The 17,577-nt window shown below is 42.2% G+C and overlaps 1 protein-coding gene across 8 annotated transcripts in view; it reads right to left on the bottom strand.

Moving 5' to 3' along the window:
• Positions 1 to 2,635: 2,635 nt before the first annotated feature.
• The window catches only part of LOC124877345 (ral guanine nucleotide dissociation stimulator-like), a 65,826-nt gene continuing 50,884 nt past the window's right edge, over positions 2,636 to 17,577 (bottom strand). For 7 of the 8 annotated variants that reach the window (XM_047380459.1, XM_047380458.1, XM_047380456.1 and 4 more), the window contains 12 exons: positions 16,743 to 16,846; positions 16,585 to 16,669; positions 12,945 to 13,022; positions 12,587 to 12,673; positions 12,122 to 12,154; positions 11,900 to 12,021; positions 9,239 to 9,334; positions 8,925 to 9,129; positions 8,703 to 8,777; positions 8,169 to 8,447; positions 7,938 to 8,052; positions 2,636 to 6,554 (listed from right to left, as the gene is read on the bottom strand). In XM_047380459.1, the coding sequence (XP_047236415.1) occupies positions 6,379 to 6,554; positions 7,938 to 8,052; positions 8,169 to 8,447; positions 8,703 to 8,777; positions 8,925 to 9,129; positions 9,239 to 9,334; positions 11,900 to 12,021; positions 12,122 to 12,154; positions 12,587 to 12,673; positions 12,945 to 13,022; positions 16,585 to 16,669; positions 16,743 to 16,846 (1,455 nt within the window). In that variant the 3' untranslated portion in view covers positions 2,636 to 6,378. The remainder of the gene's footprint in view (positions 6,555 to 7,937; positions 8,053 to 8,168; positions 8,448 to 8,702; positions 8,778 to 8,924; positions 9,130 to 9,238; positions 9,335 to 11,899; positions 12,022 to 12,121; positions 12,155 to 12,586; positions 12,674 to 12,944; positions 13,023 to 16,584; positions 16,670 to 16,742; positions 16,847 to 17,577) is intronic. The other variant, XM_047380453.1, reaches the window with a different exon arrangement.

The following is a 17,577-nucleotide window of genomic DNA, read 5'->3' as shown; positions in this document are numbered from 1 at the left end:
TGTTAATTTCAATTCAATTCAGTTTTATTTATATAGCGCCAATTCAAAACACATGTTGTCTCAAGGCACTTCACAACAGTCTTGTCTGAATTTAGAAGCAAAAAATTTAAAGTCATCCAATTTTTTATATCTTCAAGACATGCTTGTAGTCTATCTAACTGGTTGGGTTCATCAGGATTTATGGATAAGTAAAGCTGAGTATCATCAGCGTAACAGTGAAAATTTATCCAATGCTGCCTGATAATTTGACCTATTGGAAGCATATATATAGTAAAGAGAATCGGCCCAAGTACTGAACCCTGTGGTACTCCACAATTAACCCTGTAGTTTAAAGATGATTTATCATTTACATGAACAAACTGGAATCTGTTAGACAGATAAGATTTAAAATAGCCTAGCGCTGTTCCCCTGATCCCTACAGCATATTCCAGCCTTTCTAAGAGAATTTTGTGATCGACTGTATCAAATGCAGCACTGAGATCTAACAGAACCAGAACAGACACAAGTCCATTATCTGAGGCCATAAGAATATCATTAGTGACTTTCAGCAGAGCTGTTTCAGTGCTATGATGAGCTCTGAAACCTGACTGAAACTCTTCAAACAGGTCATTGCTGTATAAATGCTCACACATTTGATTAGCAACTATTTTCTCAAGAATTTTAGATAAGAATGGAAGATTGGATATAGGTCTGTAATTTTTCAAGTCATCTCGATCAAGTGAAGGTTTCTTAAGTAAAGGTTTAATTACAGCTAACTTAAAAGCCTGTGGTTCTGATCCATTTACTAAAGATAAATTAATCATATCTAAAATGGGGCTGGTAATCAGAGGGAACACTTCCTTAAATAATTTGGTTGGGATTGGGTCTAACATACAAGTTGAAGGTTTAGATGAAGCTAATATTTCTGATAACTCAGGAAGCTTCACAGGATCAAAACAGTCCAAACACAAATCAGGTTCTGCAGTTATTTCCAATGTTGTCTCACTTGCTGAGGATGAAGTAATCATCTTCAGGAGTATGTCAAAGATTTTATTTTTAATAGAATCAATTTTATTTAAGAAGAATCCCATAAAGTCATGACTGCTGAGAGCTAAGGGAATGGATGGCTCAACAGAGCTATGACTCTGTGTACGTTTAGCAACTGTACTAAAGAGAAACCTAGGATTATTCTTGTTCTCTTCTATTAATGATGAGAAATAAGCTGTTCTAGCTTGGCGAAGTGTCTTTTTATACAACAGTAGGCTATTTTTCCAGATTACGTAGGAATCCTCTAGGTGTGTAGAGCGCCATTTTCTCTCCAATTTTCTAACATTGTGCTTTAAAGTATGCAGCTCTGAATTAAACCAAGGAGCCAGCCTCCTATTAATGATGACCTTCTTTTTCAAGGGGGCTGCATAGTCTAATGCATCACCCAATGATGAAGAAACACTATGAACAAAAGAATCAATTTGTGAAGGGGCAGAAACAGAATTCTTGCCCTCCACTGAGTTTTTCAGTGATAATGAGGAAATTAAAAGTGGAACAGATTCTTTAAAGGTTGTTACAGCAACGTCTGATAATGATCTACTAAAATGAAATTTTCTTTCAGGTGTGGAGTACTCGGTTAAATTAAACTCAAAGGTTATTAAGAAATGGTCAGACAGGACAGGATTATGAGAAAATATTGTTATGTCTTTACACTCAATGCCATATGTCAGCACAAGGTCCAGAGAATGAAGACAAAGGTGGGTATGTTTGTTAATGTTTTGAGCAAAGCCAATTGAGTCTAAGATAGCATTAAACGCTATATTTAGGCTATCACTTTCAGCGTCTACATGAATGTTAAAATCCCCCACTATAATAACTTTATCTGTATTTAACACTAAATCAGATAAAAAGGTCTGAAAACTGATCTAAAAATTGAGAGTAAGGGCCTGGTGGACGGTACAAAACAACAAACAGAAGAGGTTTTAGTGCTTTGCAATTTGGATGAGGAAAACTAAGGATTAAATATTCAAAAGAGTTGTAGCTATTGATTGGTCTGGGACTAATCAATAAATCAGACTGAAAGATGGTTGCTACTCCTCCTCCTCGCCCAGTATTTTGAGGAATGTGAAAATTTAAATAATTAGTAGGAGTTGACTCATTTATAGTAACATAATCCTCTTGCTGCAGCCAGGTTTCTGTGAGGCAAAATAAATCAATCTGATTGTCAGAAATCAGGTCACTAACTAGCAAAGTCTTTGAAGAGAGAGATCTTATGTTCATTAAGCAACATTTAATTGTTTTAATTTTTCTTTTTAATCTGAGTTGTGTTTATTTTATGAGATTTTCCTGATTTCCTCCTTTTAGATTATTTTTTAATCTATTCAGTTTTGGCCGTGGGCGAGACACTGTCTTAATAGGGTAATGGGTGGGTAGCAGTACAGAAGCTGCAGAGAGGAGTGTTAAACTACGACCCTGCTTCCTGGTCTGAACCCTGTAAGTAAATAAAATTAATAAAAGTCTTTATGAAGAAGTAATCAGGTTACCCTGCACAATCTGAACGGTCAGCACAGAATCTGAACATATGATTGAGATCTGGAGGTCCGGGTCACTCAGTTCAGTCCTAAACAGTATGTTCAATAAATGAATAAAAAACACAGATGCCAAAACATCATTTTAACTTTACAAACTTAATGTTTATTCGTATATACATGAATATATTAATCTATAACCAAGAGAGAAGAGAATGTACATTGCAAAACAAAATCTTTATATACAAATCAATAAATAAGACACAACCAAAGACAGTTTGTCAACACAGGGGTTTTTGTTCTTGAGGAAAAAAAGTAAAACTAGAGAAACTGCAGTAAGAAAGGTTTCAAATCCTTCAGTTGAGAGTGGAAAAATGGCACAGAAGCAGAAATCCAAGGAAAAAACAACAAGGATAGAAACAACCACAAACCTGTTTCCAGTTAGTTTTTTTCCTTCATTTAAAACTGAGTAATTTTTTTCCCCCCAAATTCGCACAGGATCACAAAATTCATTTTCAACAAGGGCAACAACGACACACACACATACACGCACGGTCCATGACATCGACCCCGCGGGGTCAGAGACTAATCGGAGCGTCAGACACTCGGCTCTCTGGGAAAACACGAGCAGACAGGGAACTGCTGCAGAAACTCGGATTGTTTCGAACCAGAAACAAAACAAGGAAGGAGAGTTTAAGACGAGTTTGGGAAGATTAACAGTCAAGAAGCTTTTTTAGTTTGTTTTCAGACAAATACTGAAAGTATTTGGCAAAATCTGCTCTTCTTCAACTTTTCAGCTAAAATCTACTTGGTTATTATTAAAAGGAAGTGAAACACTCAGCTCTTTTTACTCAAGTTAACATCAGGACAAATAATAACTTGCCTCCTTTTCAAGGACATAAAGAATTTGGTTAAATATTTCTCATCCACAGCAGCTCCACAAGCAACAGAACAGCTATATTCACACACTTCTTGTTGCATTTAAAGGTCCAGTTTCAAACCAAGAGAGATCGAAGGTGATCATGTGAACACAAATCAGAATAACAAAAATAAGAGGAGCCAAATACAAAGGTTCACTTTTGTAATGCGTTAGATTTTAGCTTTCTTCTGATATGAAGGGTTTTGGTCAGAGTAAATTAAACAAATAAAATGGATAAATTCACCAAAGTTCAGTTTCTGCATCAGTTTCAATCTGCCAACATGCTTGCTTCAAGTTTCCTGGACAAACAAGGTGAAAGTGTCCATCCCTTAGTGTTCTCGTGTTTCCCCTCAGATAAACTGAATTACTTCCCGCGAAGTGACGCTGAAAGGCAGACGCTTCTTCTGTTTCTCTCTCGCGTTTTTGGCACATGTTGGAAAACACGAGCGACCGTTCATCACGACAACAAACGGGAAACGGTTTGGTTCACAGTGCCGATCGATGGGCGGAGAGGGCAGAGCGAAGGGGTCAAAGGTCACAGTGTTTCACGACAACATCGAACGCAGCTGGACGGCGTCCCGCCTGCTGCTCATCAACATATTGCTTTTGCTGTGTGTTTGCCAGTTTGTGTTCATTCGTTTGATCGTTAAGGTGATGATGGACGACATGCACAAATAAAATGGGCCAAAAAAAAAAACCCAAAAACAGTCGCAGAGGCGTGAGTCCACTTAGTGTTCTCTACAGGAGAAATCCAACCTTTCAAGGTTTTTAGTGCTTTCCTGCAATTCCCAGAATGCTGTGCAACAACAACACCTCAAAAGTAGCTGCTTGGCATCAAATTAAAACACAGTTCAGATGCAGAGACAGAGATGTTTTCTATTTAGGGCTCAAAAACAGAACAAAATGGAAGGAAGCTGTCAAAGGGACGCTGCCTTTGTGTGAAGCGAGGAACAACTGAGTCAGTTTAACTGTGACGAGTGATGGAAACCCTAAAAGTGACGTAACACAGTGCTCATTGGAAGAAAAGAAATGTGGATCAAAGACACCTGGAAAGCATCAGGAAAGGACAGAGAAAAGCGCTGTAGGTAGGACTTTTCCTTGGTAGATGCTCGGCGGCGTCACTGTCGTTCTTCCGGGATTCACATTCATCTTATGCCCGAACATTACTTTGAGTTTTCCGTGTGTGTTTGTACACGTGAACACTTCCACGGAGCGATTCGGCTGCATTCAGAGAAACCAAAGCTGATCCCAGCCTAAAACATCCGGCAGGATAAATCTGCGGCACGTGGGCCGGTTCTGGCACATTTGGAAAGTTGTCGCTGAACGGATGTGAAAGGTTGAGCTGCCATGTTGGAAGAAACCGAAACACCAGCGACGTTTTGAGGATTCTCAGGAAGAGACCTGATCAATGTTGATGTTTTTCCAGGGTTTCAGCACACAGAGGGATTATTCCAATTCAAAATAAACTAGAATGAATTAATTAGGAAAATCAGCCTTCAGTGCTGCTCATAGAAAAATGATCCAAACTTAGTCAAATCTTTTACTTTCAACCCTGACTTTGTTTAGGACAAAAAAAGTTCAGATAATTTAAAATCATAATTATTTTTATTGTAGCATATCATGAATTTATCTAAACTGTCAGCCAATGAAAGCCAGTGGGTGGGGCTAAACCTGCTTTAGACAAGCTGATTGGTTTGCTGTTGAGTTCACTCATGTTAGGGTCTATTTGACCAATGAATTATTTCCTGATGCACTGAATAAATTCTTATAGATTTATTTATATTTTTAGTGAGCAAGCAAACACATATAATCTTAACCAACTAATTCATTATTCTATTGGGGTACTTATTTATTTCCTTGCAGAAACTGGCTCCAGATTCACATTTCTAAAACTGATGATAGTGTTTTTTTCTTCCAACATGGTGCCTCGTGGTCTGCAGCCAGGGTCTCCACCTCCAGTCCTCCAGAACTTCGGTCCTGCTCCATCACGGCTGAATCAAATGAGGTCTGAAGTTGGAGACCCCTGTTCTGCAGGACGAAGGCGAATCGTGAGACGCAGCTTCGTGCGACCTTCACAGAAAGATGAGAAACAGCACCGTAACAGAGCAGAGATGCAAAAATACAACCAAAAACAACACGCACAGCAAAATAAACAGATTAAAAAGTGTTGATATCATGAGTCTATTAAAAGAAATCACAGGGTCCTTTTTCAGAACATACTGCACACGATGTGTTGTTCATATTTACATTCGGTTTGTGTGAAACAGGATCGCTGCAGCCTCCTCCACCATGTAGTGGTTACGATCCGGTAATAAAAGACAGAAACAGGCTGTGTTCACTGGATTTTGACTCCATTAGGAGCTTTTTTCCGTTTCGGGAACACTGCAGCGTTCTTCTTCTCCATGTTCTGCAGACAGAGCTGAAATCCTGGGACTGAAGCTCTGTAAGAAAACTGTAGCACGTTGGGAAACACCGAGCTGCGCTCCCTGCATCTGGTTCTCTGGTGTGATCTGTCCGTCTTGGGATGATGACAGAAAAGTAGGATCCAAGTACGAGGAGACTCCGGATTAAAACGTGAAGGTGCAAAGATTCCCTCGTTGAGAAAAAAGGGTTGAACAGAGAGCCGCTGATGCTGAGATGTAAACGCTTGTAAACAAAATGTGACGCATCAGGATTTCAAATGTTTCATTCAAACCGGGCGGAGGGTGATGAAGAGTACGAGTATTTTCCAACACAAAAGTTTTCCCACATGGATATGTCCCACTTTCCTGAGTTTGTAGCTTTATGAAAACAAACTCAGATTTTTAAAGTCCTGAAGGTACAACACATCCAGTTAAGTGCTAGAGCGACACAGAAAGGTCACGTCTCCGGCTCTGTCCAACGTGGACACTTCAAGTTCATCTCTCCTGAGGTGTGGAGACGGGAGGGGAGTCTGGGAGTCCAGGAGGTGGAGAGTGACCAACCTCAGAAAATCCCTTTAGCGATCTTCAGTCCCTTCTGTTTCATGCGGGGCAGCGTTGAACTGGCCACAGTCTTGGCCCGCACTGGCCGGGCCAAGCCGCGCTTCTTCAGCACAAAGTCATAGTTGGCAGTGGAGTTCATGGCGTAGAAAACGTTGGCATTGTCCGGGATCCGGAGCTCTGCGGAACGAAGGAAAACATGGATCAATATCAGTCTTCTGCAACAGTTGAACCATGAAGTTCAAGCCCAGTTTGTGTGATGGTTGTCGTTTTATCTGATTCTGGAATATTCTGTTAATCCGAACAGAAATCAACGAGTCTGCTCACTTTAAACTCCAAACTCATCATTTTCACATCAGGACTAAAAGGAAATCTGTTCTTTCACACCTTTATCATTTTAAGGATTTCATCTGTGGGTTTTACACACCGATTGTTCTCCTTGAACTTGGTCACAGGTCATGTTACAACCACACAATGTGTTTTATTGAGATTTAATGTGACAGACCAGAGTTGAATGATATAACTATTCATCCGCCCTGAGTTCACATTGTAGAAGCACCTGTCACTGCGGTTACGGCTGCAGGTCTTCTGGGGGCTTCGTTTCCACTTTGCACATCTAGACACTGACGTCTTTGCCCATTCTTGGTCACAAAACATGTCCAGCTCAGTCAGATTGGAGGAGATGGAGAGCATCTGTGGTCATCAGTTTACAAATGTTGCCACAGATTCTCAGAATGTCCTAGTCAAAGTCCAGACCTAAATCCAACTAACACAATGACTATGCTTTGATCTGAACCCTCTCATTGTAGCTCTGGTTGTATGTCCTGCGGGAAGCTGAACCTCCATGCCGGTATCAAGTCGTCTGCAGCTTCTAACAGGTTATTTTCATCTCTATCAATCTTCCAATCAACCCTGACCAGCTTCCCTGTTTCTAATGAAGAAAATCCTTCCCCGCAGCATGATGCTGCCAGCACCATGTGTCACTGTGGGGATGGCATATTCAGGGTAATGTTTAGGGTTAGTTAGTTTTCCACCTGACAGCATTTAGCATGTGAAGCAAAACGTTTGGTTTTAGTCTCATGTGAGGAGAGTTTCTCCTTTCTCATGTTTGCTGTGTCTCCTGCAAGCAGAGTTCTAATGGCTTTCTTCATTCTGCTCTTCCATACAGGCCAGATTTGGTATGTCTAGGAAGGTCCATCCTCTCTCCATGTTCAGATGACTCATTGAACAGAGCTCTGTGAGATATAGTTTTAGAACCTAACCCTGCTTTAAACGGTACCAGAACCTGTCTGCTGGGTTCTTTGGTCTTCATGATGCCGTTTGTTCTACAAATTGGGAGACTTCTGAAGGAAATGTGCTGCACTGGATTTTTTTTTGAGGGGTATCAGAGCAAAAGAGTTTCCTTCCTCCTCCCAGTTATCTATTACTTTGTGTTGATCTATAAGATCTCAGTAAAGAACATTAAAGTTTGTGGCTGTGACATTAACAATGTGTGTGAGGAGAAGGTTTAACGTGTATGAGTGCTTTGATGAGGCGCTCTGTCAGTGATTAAAACCTGCTCACCTTTGTCCTCTGAGATCTTCTGCATCAGCTCGTAGTCCTCGGTTTTCTCCCGCTCCAGGTTGTGTTTGATCATGGCTTTCCTGATCACCACCGGAGTTTTGTCTTGACTCGTCACCTTGAAAACCAAAACATCCACATGTTCACCGAGGTGTTTGCTACTCCAGAAAGCTCCACACGTAATCAGAAATGATAGAAGCAGAAAAAAACGATGAGCTTTCGCTCCCTCCTCACCAGGATGCTCTTGTACAAGTTGCCGTTCTCCACATCCAGGCTCACGCGGATGATGCAGCAGTCGTCCACCTGCTGGTTGTAGAGCGGCAGCGACAGCGTCGAGTAGTTGGACACTGCCGACACCGACCGTTTGTGCGAGCGGGAGGCAGACAGCGGCGTGGAGGAGGAGACGGAGGAAGAGGAGGTGCTGCTGGAGCCCGAGGCAGAGCCGGAGCTGGATCCCATCCCGGAGGTGTCCAGAGAGGACAGGGACGTGCACTCCCAGAACTGAGGAGGACACTACACAAGTGTTACTAACTTTAAGTCAAAACTAACGAGTTAACAGGTCGGTTAAAATGCCAGGTTTCTGTGATGAAACAAAATAAGACCAAGAAACATCAATTCAGAACATTTTCCATGTTTAAAGTGATTATTTTCTGCATAATTAAACAGAAATCAGATCAGCAGTAACCCTGCTGCGGGTTTGCACACCCTAAACCACTGCTGTGTTTTAACAGGATTTCTACGTGGCGTATAAAACAATAAAGTCATTACCGTTGAGGTCGCATCTGCAGCTGGAGCTTCTCTCCCCAAAGCAGAGACGGTGAGCTTCACTGAAGGAGTCGACGTCTGAAACCAAAAACAGAGACGGTTTAAAAGCTGCACGAGACGACCGGGTCCGGGTTTTCTTCACATATTTCCGTAGAAGCAGCCGGACTTTCTGGTAATCTTTAACAGCGGTCTGGACCGACTCATCCCTGACTTCCTGGTGTTCACCTTCCTCTCGTGTCCCTCCGGTGAATCTGACAGGAAGCTGGTGTTCACATCCTCCAGGTCAGAGCCGCTGGAGCTGACGGACGTGACGCTGAGGGCGTCGCCGCTGTCCCCGCCTCCTCCTTGGCACGGTCTGTAGTGGGAGTGGTCGAAGGACTTGGAATGGGAGCCTGCGCCACCGCTGCAGCCAGCCTCCGTCAACTGGCGGCTGGACGCAGAACAGAAACAGGAAACAGAGAGAGGAGTAAGTCTTGATGAAGACACAAAATGGGAAGTTCAGTTAAAAACCTAAAGCAGAAGAGCTGAAAATGACTGACTCGCTCCATCGTTTCATGATTCCTCCGTTCTTCTTGGCTCTGAGCGTGTTGCTGGCCGACTCGGAGAGAGGCTCAATCTCACAGGACAGGTTGTAGCTGCAGGGACAAAGGTCACAGCCAGGTCAACTTTACTGAAACACATGGACGGCGGCGGTGAAAGAAAAGTTGTGTTTATGGAGAAAAACCTTCAATGATCTGGTTGAGGATAAAAAGGTGCCACAGGATTATATCACAATGTTTATGAAATATGTTTTTATATTCATATATTTGTACACGTAATATAATGCAAATTTATAAATGTATATAGTTTATATATAGTCTTTAAAATGTAGTTATAACTGCATATTAAGACATTTTGAAACGACGAGTATTTCATAACTATTTTCTTGGGTTTTTTAGTTTTTTTTCTTTGAATATTTTTGCTCCTCGTTTCGTTTCTCACAGTTTAACCATTTTTGGGTTCATAAAAATATTTAGAGACTGGGGACTCGGGGTTGGACTCTTTCATCACCCAGGCTGAAGTCACCAGGGTGGTTAAAAAGCTCCACGGTGGCAAGACTTCGGGGGTGGATGAGATCCGCCCTGAGTACCTCAAGTCTCTGGATGTTGTAGGGCTGTCATGATTGACACGCCTCTTCAACATTGCGTGGCGGTCGGGGACAGTGCCTCTGGACTGGCAGACTGGGGTGGTGGTCCCCCTTTATAAGAAGGGGGACTGGAGGGTGTGTTCCAACTACAGGGGGATCACACTCCTCAGCCTCCCTGGTAAGGCCTACGCCAGGGTATTGGAGAGGAGAGTCTGACTGATAGTCGAACCTCAGTTTCAGGAGGAACAGTGTGGTTTTCTTCCCGGCCGTGGAACACTGGACCAGCTCTATACCCTCTACAGGGTGCTCGAGGGTTCATGGGAGTTTGCCCAACCGGTTCACATGTGTTTTGTGGACCTGGAGAAGGCATTCGACTGTGTCCCTCGTGATGCCCTGTGGGGGGTGCTCCAGGAGTATGGAATCGGGGGGCTTTTATTAGGGGCCATCCGGTCCCTGTACGAGCGGAGCAGGAGTTTGGTCCGCATTGCCGGCACTAAGTCGGACCTGTTCCCGGTGCATGTTGGACTCCGGCAGGGCTGCCCTTTGTCACCGGTCCTGTTCATAACTTTTATGGACAGGATTTCTAGACGCAGCCAAGGACCGGAGGGGGTCTGGTTTGGGGACCAGTGGATTTCGTCTCTTCTTTTTGCAGATGACGTGGTCCTGCTGGCCCCCTCTAGCCAAGACCTACAGCATGCGCTGGGGCAGTTCGCAGCCGAGTGTGAAGCGGCTGGGATGAAGATCAGCTCCTCCAAGTCCGAGGCCATGGTACTCGACCGGAAAAGAGTGGCTTGTCCTCTTCAGGTTGGAGGGGAGTTCCTGCCTCAAGTGGAGGAGTTTAAGTATCTCGGGGTCTTGTTCACGAGTGAGGGAAGAATGGAGCGGGAGATCGACAGACGGATCGGTGCGGCTGCCACAGTAATAGGGGCGCTGTGCCGGTCCATTGTGGTGAAGAGAGAGCTGAGCCGAAAAGCAAAGCTCTCGATTTACAGGTCGGTCTACGTTCCTACCCTCACCTATGGCCATGAACTTTGGGTCATGACCGAAAGAACGAGATCACGGATACAAGCGGCTGAAATGAGCTTCCTCCGTAGGGTGGCCGGGCACTCCCTTAGAGATAGGGTGAGGAGCTCGGCCATCCGGGAGGAGCTCGGAGTAGAGCCGCTGCTCCTCCACATCGAGAGGAGCCAGTTGAGGTGGCTCGGGCATCTATACCGGATGCCTCCTGGACGCCTTCCTCGGGAGGTGTTCCTCCCACCAGGAGGAGGCCCAGGGGACGGCCCAGGACACGCTGGAGGGACTATGTCTCTCGGCTGGCCTGGGAACGCCTTGGGCTCCCCCTGAAGGAGATGGAGGAGGTGTCTGGAGAGAGGGACGTCTGGGTGTCTCTGCTGAGTCTGCTGCCCCTGCGACCCGGTCCTGGATAAGCGGAAGACGACGAACGAACGAACGAAATAAGTCAAATAAATAAAACTTAATAAAAAAATCATCCTTTTCAAATCACATAAAATGTAAAAAACAAGAAAGAAATAACTATTACTTGTTTAAATTTGATCTCTTTATAATTATATAAAATATTCATACAACAATAAATTCCTTACACATAAAAAATGAAATATGTTTCCAAAGATTTCATTAACATAACATTTATATCATTTTATATATGTTTCCATTTTGTCTATGACTGTTTCATTTTGAGTTTGGGGTTAATGTGGAGTCAGACTTTAGTAAAATAAAATCCAGCCCTCATGTTCTTACCAACTTCTTAATATTCAAACTTTAATTTGCTGGATGAAAAGGTGAAAATCATCTTTTTATTTCTGCCTTTTGCCGTTTATTCTGCTAACAAGAACAGGTTTATGGTTTTATTCCTGTAACAGCTTCGCTTGCTGCCTCTCTGTGACCTTCTGGATCAAATAAAAACTACAGAAAACAACTGTTTAATCTGGAGACGCTTTGGATCATCATACATAGATGTTTTACTTAATAAAGGATAACATTTATTAACTGAAAACATCAGAATAAAATGAAAAAATGGATGCAAGCAGTGAGGATCTTCTGCTTTCCCAGATACCTTTCTGCCTCACTGAGTTTCTCCACGGCTGCGAACCACTCTCTGAAGTGGCTTTCCTGAGTGAAGCTGTAGTTGTTGGAGGCCAACTGGAGCAGCTTGATCTGAGCGATCACCTCAAACTCCTGCAAGAACAGAAGGAGAACCAGTGTTGGAGCTTCTTCTGCAGGAGATCCAAAATAGTTTAATCTGCTAGAAGCTTTGAACCAGGAAAAGCGAATTTACCTTCCTTCTCTTCTCGAAGTTGATCAGACCGCCCTGAAAAACATCAGCAATGTCAGAAAATACAACATCCCTCAGCTCCTACACAGGATCCATTTTAAAAATCAAGACTTTTTAAATATCAGTTTGTTTTGGTGCCATTTTAAACCCTGCAGTGCAACACTGTTTCCTTCCTGAATCCACGAAAACTCAGAAACAAACAGCTATTTGAACTTCTATGAGCTTGCAAATGTCGGATCAGACATCCGATACTGGAGGCGTAAAATGTTAAACTGCAGACTTGATGAAGAAGATGGACAACAGCATCTCCGTCATTATATCCAATATGTTGTTTTTTTGGGGCAAATCAGACTCTTAGGTCTGGAATCACAAATGCTTCTCACTTGGAAATGACCAAAAAGGCATTTCTTTATTTTTTGACTGCATAGGAACCTTGTGGGAGGATGTAAAAATAGAGCAAAGGCTGACCTCTGTGTAATCCTTCATGGCAGTGTCCATCATCACCAGGTCCGTCAGGAATGTCCCCAAGTAAGGGATGGTCCCCTGCATGACTCCCTGTGCAGGTAAAAACCAGAACACTTACTTCAGTGCAGCTTTAATAAAGATACACCCTCAAACATGCAGCAGATAAACTGAGCCAGTTTGCAGATGAGCATGTCTGAGAAGATTAACTTCTAAAAACACTTTCTCACAAAGCATTTTCTATCTTGAGTGGAGAAGGAAATTAACTGGATAATAACATTTTCCGCCACTAGGGGGCACTAATGTCAGAGATTTTGTGTCTGAGGTCCATTAAATGGTGTTCTTCACATGAATCAGGTCTCACCAGGTCTCGCTGCTGCTGGTGTCTCCTCTGAGCTCGCTTGGGGTTGATTTCTAAAGTTGCAAACTTGGAGGTGCCCTCCTGCAGAAACAGCAAGTTCATGTTTTAGTAACGTTTCATCTGTTGGAGTTTCTATATCTGAAAAGGAAAGCATGCCAGGACATCCACACAAAACACATATTACGGTTCCGTTTGTTTCAGTTCATTCTGTGAAATAATTCCCTTCTTGGATCGAAGGAGACTCAAACGCTGGAAGGATGACTGTGTAGTGTTGCAGGATGAGAAATGGAGCAGAAAAACAAAGAAGGAATGCAGTGATGCCCTTCCTGCATCATTCAAGTCCAAGTTTCCAGAGATCTCATCCAGCCTTAAGTTTACCTAATGATCAAGGTTTTAACAGGAAATTAGCAAATCCCACAGAGTGCAAGGATGAATCGAAGCTTTTCAAGGCCGTGAAGCTTCCTGAATGAAATAAGAGTAGCGCAGATTCCACTGAAGGGTAATTACTGTAGTTTAAATCAAGGCAAAGTGTTGCTCTTTAACCTTTAGAGCAGCTGTAAAGTTTAATTCATTTACAAAATTTACTTGATCCCTTTCCAACATCTTCCTGTTCAACTTCTATAAACAAAAACCTACAAATAATTTATATTAATAAATCTAACACCAGATTTTCTGTTCTTTCAATAGTACTCATTTATAACTAGTTTCTGAGATATTTCTTTACAGTGAAGATCTCAAAGTATATAATTGATCAAAAACAGGTAAAAAGTTCAGTTTTACAAATAAATTTGACATTTTTTCCAGCTGAGAAAGTAGACCCGTTAAGGTCAAGCTTTTATAAAATGTTTTAACCAAACAACAAATTAATGAAAGAATGCAGCAAACATTTTTCCAGCAGCTGGGCAGTAAAACCAACAGATCTGTCAACTGTGGTTTAACACGCTGGAAACTCCCCGAGTTTCAAAGAGCCTGAATCGTTTTCCTTCACAGATCATGCAGTTAGAGGAAATGAACGAGTTAAAGGTTAGTTTGATGAGAAGACGCGAAGGAAAAGAAAATCTGGTTTCGCTTGGAGAGAAAGTGGGAGGAAATCCACTTTCCAGCATATTCCTCAGAGATCCTGTGCAGCTCTCTTTATGTTAGAAAGCAGCCTGGTCTGAGAAGATAGAAAGAAAAAGAGGCGACGCCCTGAAGTCCAACCATCAGAGGTGTTACCCATGCAAGGGTTTCCTCTCTCTGACGTCAGCAGGGATTCCCTCACAGGAGGCCCCGGTTCAAGCTCTCAGGTTATAAATATGTGATCCTGAGCTCACGTCAGCTTTCCTGGAACTGCAGCTTGGAAAGCAGTTCCAGATGTTCAGACTGAAGACATACATGTCCAGTTTGTTGATGGACCCACTGTTGCCAGCAACAGCAACTAAACATCTTCCAGAGGTTCAGGAGTGTGTTCATTGTTAGATGAGAAAACCAGGACTGGAGCCTTCACTCTAATTCATCCCAAAGGTGTTCAAGAAGGTTGAGGTCAGGACTCTGAAGGCCAGTCAAGTTTCTCCACACCCAACTTTATACACCTGCAGCCATGGAAGTGATCGGAACACCAGAATTCATTCATTTGGTGGTGTGACCCAATATTGTGTATGTAGCAGTACCATAAACCTGAGTGTGATCAGAGTGAAAACAGTAGATTATAACTGTGCTGCTTCAGAGATCCGATTCTGATCTTCCTAATGTCCAGCTGAGCAGCTTGGATGAACTAAAACCATGACATGACCCAATCAGCAGCATCTACTAAAATAATAGACACAACCTTTAATTAAGTCAATGGAAACCAGCATTTTTAAAATATGTCTGAAAGTCTAAATTAAATGGAAAAAAGATGCTCTGGGATGTCTGATTTAGACCAACAAGGTTGTTTGTTGGTTTCTGATGGAGATAAGAATAACCTTCTATTATGTAAGATAACACACGGTTTGTCTTGGAGGAGCTGAATGACCGGCTGCTCAGGAGGGAGGCAGCTGACCAAGTGAGGATGCAGGGAAAGCCTGAAGACGAGCAGCAAAGCGGTTCATCGAGGACTGGCTGCTTTGAATTTGTCTGTTTAATCCCACTACACTGGTTTAAAAACACTACAGCTGGTAGTCCTTCACTGCCAGACTGCTGCATCCTAAGTGCCCAAAGAACCATTATCTCAGATCCTTCCTCCCAGCAGCTGTTAAACTGTATAAGCATCGATGCTCCCAGCAAGCTCAATAAGTGTTTATATCCCTGCTGTTATTTTCAGATTTTCCATTTTTTTGAAAATAGTCTGTTGTTTTTCTCTTTATCAAATCATCCTAAAATTGCATATTTCATTTAATCTGATGTTGCCATTTTAATAATTGTACAGGATTTATTTATCTTATGTTGTAAATGTTTTCCTTTACTTTACAGTTAACTAACTTTTTGACATTTTAATTTGTATGCCTGTATGCTTCTATTCCCCTTTTACGTTGCTGCTGACACACCTGAATTTCCCCACTGTGGAACAATTAAGGATATTTCTATTGTATTCTTTTCTAGTTCACTATTTTCTATTCTCTTGTTTAGGTAACTGTTTTAAAACTATAGTTGCCAGGGTAACGGCAGCATGTTTGTTGTGACAACTGGAGCTAACAGCTAATATCAGCTTATTACAGTTGTGTTAAAGCATAGAACAACAAACTGATGTGATTTTCTGCACAGTCCGCATTTTTACTGGAAAATAAGAAATTTAGTAGATGCTTAGTTTTGTATCAAACTCAAAATAATAAATGTTAAATAATATTTTATATTCATTTAGCAGTAGTGAGAATTATTGTTGCTTTTCTGTTTTAAATAAAGCATTTTGATCATGTTGTTGTTTTAAACATAACCTGACACTCTGGCATTTTTACTCTGGTTATAATATAGTGAGAACCCCATTGAGGAGGAGGCATATTTGGTTACCATGGAGACCGACTGCAGGCCGGTAAACAGACATTGCTGGTTGAAGGAATAACTAGTATTTGTTTCTTGGGAAACTTTCCCTGCTGGTGGGGGATATCATCGTTTCATTGGACAAGGACGGGTTTTCACTACGACTGCTTGTCTGCACTTTCAGCCGTCAAACACTCAGTTTGGATTTAAACTGCTAAATGACATCAGGGAAGCCCAGATCCGACCCAGAACCCGGCTCAGATCCACAGGAACAACAAGTGAAGAGTCCCGTCTGCGGGAAGCAGCAGCCGTGGAAGGAAAAGTTCACATCCTGCTGCTATCCGTTCAGCTGTTATGTAACCCACACTGATTGACTGATTAATCTGTTGTCTACGATAAAAACAAGGAGCTCCTACCTCAATAAAAACACTTTTTCTCAGAGTTTAGCTATAATTCATTTTTATTGTGCTGAAAATTATTCATGTGTTTCCTGAAACAGCAGTAAAGCCTTTAGAAGACCTGATTATCACAGAATATTTACAGTTCTCATCATTTTAAACAGCAGCATTTATAATATTGATGTAATACCAACAAGCAAAAGCACCAGTCATACTTGTCTAATTTTGACCCAATTTCTAATTATTTATTAGTTGTTTCTTTTCTCAGTAGCATTTTTACATGTCTGTAGTGTTTAGAAGATGAGACTCACCTTCACCAGCAGCTCTCGACTCAAGGAATAGTTATTGTCATCGGAGAAGATTTCCGACAGCTCGCGGAAGGTTCTGACGCTTTCCCTGTGAGCAGATGCAGAATTCAGAGTCCGGAAACTCCCCAAAGAAATCCCTCAAGAAAAAAGTCCAAACCTACCGAGATACTTCATCCCAGGTCCTCTTCAGGCGGTGGATGGCGTTGCATTGCAGGGCAGACAGGATAGCTCGCAAAGAGGAGAAGTTCTTCAGGATCCGACACTCCTGATGGGAACAACGATCCGGTGAGACGCAAACAAACAAAGCAGATTTAAAGCAGCTTAATTGTTTAAAGTCTTCCTGAGTCGACATGGCACACTTACATCCTTAAAAAGGGGTCTGAAAGGTTGACAAGCAGGTCCAAAGAGTGACGCATACTACCATGTCAACACATTCAGAGTGAAGAGCTACTGGATTCTAGGGCTGCACAATAAATTGCTTATTTGTGGTTATAGCAAAGCTACTGTGTACAATATATATTTATTGCCTTAAATGCAATAAATGTTAGTTAATAATTTAGGTTTCATGCATTCAGGCTCTGTATGAAGGCCATATATAAAGTAATACCAGCATAAAAGGTTTTAGAAGGTAAAGAGGTGGAAATGTGCTTAAAGTCATGAAGAAACTACAACTAAGTTGTTTCGATTCCAAATCAGCAGACATCTCCCAGAAGCAACTGCTTCAGTAAAACCTTGTAGTGGAGATAAAAATAATAAACCTTCCTTTATAGCTGTATAAGCTACTTATTATCTGAGGTCTATGCTTGCTATGAACATATCACCTGTTTGCCTAATATCATGCAGCCCTACTGGAAACCTTTCTGATTTTATCCTGAATGTAGGCTCAAAGCCTAACCGGACTCTCTGGTTGGACTCTGGAGGACAACATGAGTCTGACTCCAACCACATTCGGAGCAGCTTGTCTGGGCTTGACCCCCAACGTCCTCCAACCCAACT

Source organism: Girardinichthys multiradiatus, chromosome 12, assembly GCF_021462225.1.
Source record: "Girardinichthys multiradiatus isolate DD_20200921_A chromosome 12, DD_fGirMul_XY1, whole genome shotgun sequence".
In the NCBI taxonomy this organism is placed as follows: domain Eukaryota; kingdom Metazoa; phylum Chordata; class Actinopteri; order Cyprinodontiformes; family Goodeidae; genus Girardinichthys; species Girardinichthys multiradiatus.
This window is presented reverse-complemented; position numbering and strand designations above follow the sequence as displayed.